The sequence below is a fragment of the Limulus polyphemus genome, unplaced genomic scaffold (genome assembly GCF_000517525.1).
Source record: "Limulus polyphemus unplaced genomic scaffold, Limulus_polyphemus-2.1.2 Scaffold2351, whole genome shotgun sequence".
In the NCBI taxonomy this organism is placed as follows: domain Eukaryota; kingdom Metazoa; phylum Arthropoda; class Merostomata; order Xiphosura; family Limulidae; genus Limulus; species Limulus polyphemus.
Window position 1 is genome coordinate 153,157 of NW_013667961.1, and position 3,313 is coordinate 156,469.

The 3,313-nt window shown below is 34.0% G+C and overlaps 1 protein-coding gene across 1 annotated transcript in view; it reads left to right on the top strand.

Annotated features, from left to right (window-relative positions):
- Positions 1-3,313, top strand: part of LOC106466704 (muscle calcium channel subunit alpha-1-like) — a gene marked incomplete at its 3' end in the record, with an annotated part of 121,990 nt that overhangs the window by 84,972 nt on the left and 33,705 nt on the right. Inside the window, exons 12-15 of the mRNA XM_013927001.2 lie at positions 1,045-1,205; positions 1,445-1,670; positions 2,206-2,416; positions 2,634-2,754. Of these exons, the coding sequence (XP_013782455.2) occupies positions 1,045-1,205; positions 1,445-1,670; positions 2,206-2,416; positions 2,634-2,754 (719 nt within the window). The remainder of the gene's footprint in view (positions 1-1,044; positions 1,206-1,444; positions 1,671-2,205; positions 2,417-2,633; positions 2,755-3,313) is intronic.

Sequence of the window (3,313 nt, forward strand, 5' to 3'; positions counted from 1 at the left end):
GCTTTCATCTTGGTCAATAGAGGTATCCGCTTTCATCTTGGTCAATAGAGATATCCGCTTTCATCTTGGTCAATAGAGATATCCGCTTTCATCTTGGTCAATAGAGATATTCACTCTTATCTTGGTCAATAGATGTATCCGCTTTCATCTTGGTCAATAGATGTATCCGCTTTCATCTTGGTCAATAGATGTATCCGCTTTCATCTTGGTCAATAGATGTATCCGCTTTCATCTTGGTCAATAGAGGTATCCGCTTTCATCTTGGTCAATAGAGGTATCCACCTTTATAATATTAAAGTGAATCTCAACTAAACTCAAGTATAACAAAATACGACAGTCATACCTATAAGGATTGACGGACATCAACTGAACAAATATCAATTTATAAGTGTCATAACAAAACACGACAGTCATACCTGTAAGAATGGTGGACATCAATTGAACAAATGTCAACTTAGAAGTGTCATAACGAAATACGACAGTCTTAACTGTAAGAATGGTGGGCATTAACTGAACAAGTATGAATTTAGAAGTGTCAAAACAAAACATGACAGTCTTACCTGTAAGAATGGATGGACATCAACTGAACAAGTATCAACTTAGAAGTGTCATAACAAAACACGACAGTCATACCTGTAGGAATGGTGGACATCAATTGAACAAATGTCAACTTAGAAGTGTCATAACGAAATACGACAGTCATAACTGTAAGAATGGTGGACATTAACTGAACAAGTATGAAATTAGAAGTGTCAAAACAAAACATGACAGTTTTACCTGTAAGAATGGATGGACATCAACTGAACAAATATCATCTTAGAACTGGCATGACAAAGAACGACAGACTTTATAAATACTGGCTGTTTTCTGAAATCAAAATGAAATTGTGTAGCAGATACACAATCACGGGCAACATTTGAACGCAATGCTTTAAGGGCTTTCCAAAAAGTACGTTCTTTAATTGTTTTAGAAAATGTTATTTTAGTCCAACCCAATAATGAAGCTAAAGTGTTCGAGTTTTAACGTGTTACTTTCCTTGAATAGTAAACAGATGGAGAAACAGAACAGGAAGCTGAGAAGGGCTTGTCGTAAAGCTGTAAAGTCCCAGGCTTTCTACTGGATTGTGATCATTTTGGTCTTCTTTAATACACTCACACTTGCATCCGAACATTACCAGCAGCCGGGCTGGCTGGACTACTTCCAAGGTAGTAAACACGTGTTGCTACATTAATACATAGAAATGGTTAACTCGAAAATTTCCAAAGTAATAATATACATACTACTACTACCTGGATTATGATAAATGTGAAGTTATTATTTGTTGTGCGATGCTACTATATTTTTACGTTGCTATACGATAACGTGTAAGTAAGGTACAAATAAATTCTAACCTAATAATAATGTTCGATTTTTCATTTACCACAACTTTCTTCATTTCTTTCAGAGGTGGCCAACATGTTTTTTGTGGTACTCTTCAGTCTAGAAATGTTGCTCAAAATGTATAGCTTGGGATTCCAAGGGTATTTCGTATCTCTTTTCAACCGGTTTGATTGTTTCGTCGTGATCAGCTCCATTCTGGAGATGCTATTAACATACACGCATGTCATGCCCCCTCTAGGAGTTTCTGTCTTAAGATGCGTTCGATTGCTGCGAATCTTTAAAGTCACCAAGTAAGAATCTTATCTTATCTCAGTTCTATTGTTATACCTTGTTCTTAACTGTGTTATTATAACTGATGTATATACTTAAGTTATGCCTTGTTTCAAACTGTGTGATTATAACTGATGTATATACTTAAGTTATACCTTGTTTCAAACTGTGTTATTATAACAGATGTATATATTTAAGTTATACCTTGTTTAAACTGTGTTATTATAACTGATGTATATACTTAAGTTATACTGTTCTGAACTGTTTTATTATAACTGATGTATCAACTTACGTTATACCTTGTTTTGAACTGTATTATTATAAGTGGGGTGTCTACTGACGTTAAACCTTGTTTTAAACTGTGTTATTATAATTGATGTATCAATTTACCTGTCAAGTTGGTCCGAACTGTATTATTATAATTGGTGTATCTACATACATTATACCTGGTTTTTAAGTGTGTTATTATAAATGATGTATCCACTGACGATATACTTTGTTCTTAAATATTTAAAGTTCTCGTGTAGAATGTATTCAGATATATTTTGTATGCAGGTATTGGGCTTCATTGAGAAACCTCGTAGCTTCACTCATTAATTCCATGCGTTCCATTGCAAGTTTACTGCTTCTCTTGTTCCTATTCATCGTCATCTTTGCTCTTCTTGGCATGCAAGTGTTTGGTGGAAAGTTCAATTTTGTTGATACTGACGAAAAACCACGAAGTAATTTTGATTCATTTTGGCAGTCTTTGCTCACCGTATTTCAGGTAAACCTAATCTCAGTACGGCCAAAGCATTCATCGCAACCTTGTTATTATTGTTTGCTCACAAAGTGAAGTTTTAAAAATATAAAAATGTATTTACTAACCATCTGAAATAATGTAAGTTAAAAAATTGCGAACTAAGTTTTTTAATGTAAGAACTTAGGGATGTTAGTTATAAGTTTCGTGTAATGTTGACTGATAGTGTTTTTTGTTTCTACAGATCCTAACAGGTGAAGACTGGAATGTCGTGATGTATCATGGTATCAATGCTTATGGTGGGGTTAGTTCTATTGGTGCTCTGGCTTGCGTATACTTCATAATTCTTTTTATTTGTGGTAACTGTATCCTTTTGTTAAGTGTTTTGTTATATATTTTCCTACTTTCAACAGTAGTCGTATGGATAAGAGAAAAAGACCATTACTAATGGAGACTGTAGTTGTATGGATAACAAGTAAAGACCATTACTAATGAAGACTGTAGTCGTATGGATAACAAGTAAAGATCATTAATAATGAAGACTGTAGTCGTATGGATAACAGATAAATACCATTACTAATGAAGACTGTAGTTGTATGGATAAGAGATAAATACCATTACTAATGAAGACTGTAGTCGTATGGATAAAAGATAAAGACCATTACTAATGAAGACTGTAGTCGTATGGATAACAGATAAGGACCATTACTAATGAAGACTATAGTTGTATGGATAACAGATAAGGACCATTACTAATGAAGACTATAGTTGTATGGATAACGGATAAGGACCATTACTAATGAAGACTATAGTTGTATGGATAACGGATAAGGACCATTACTAATGAAGACTATAGTTGTATGGATAACGGATAAGGACCATTACTAATGAAGACTGTAGTTGTATTGATAACGGATAAGGACC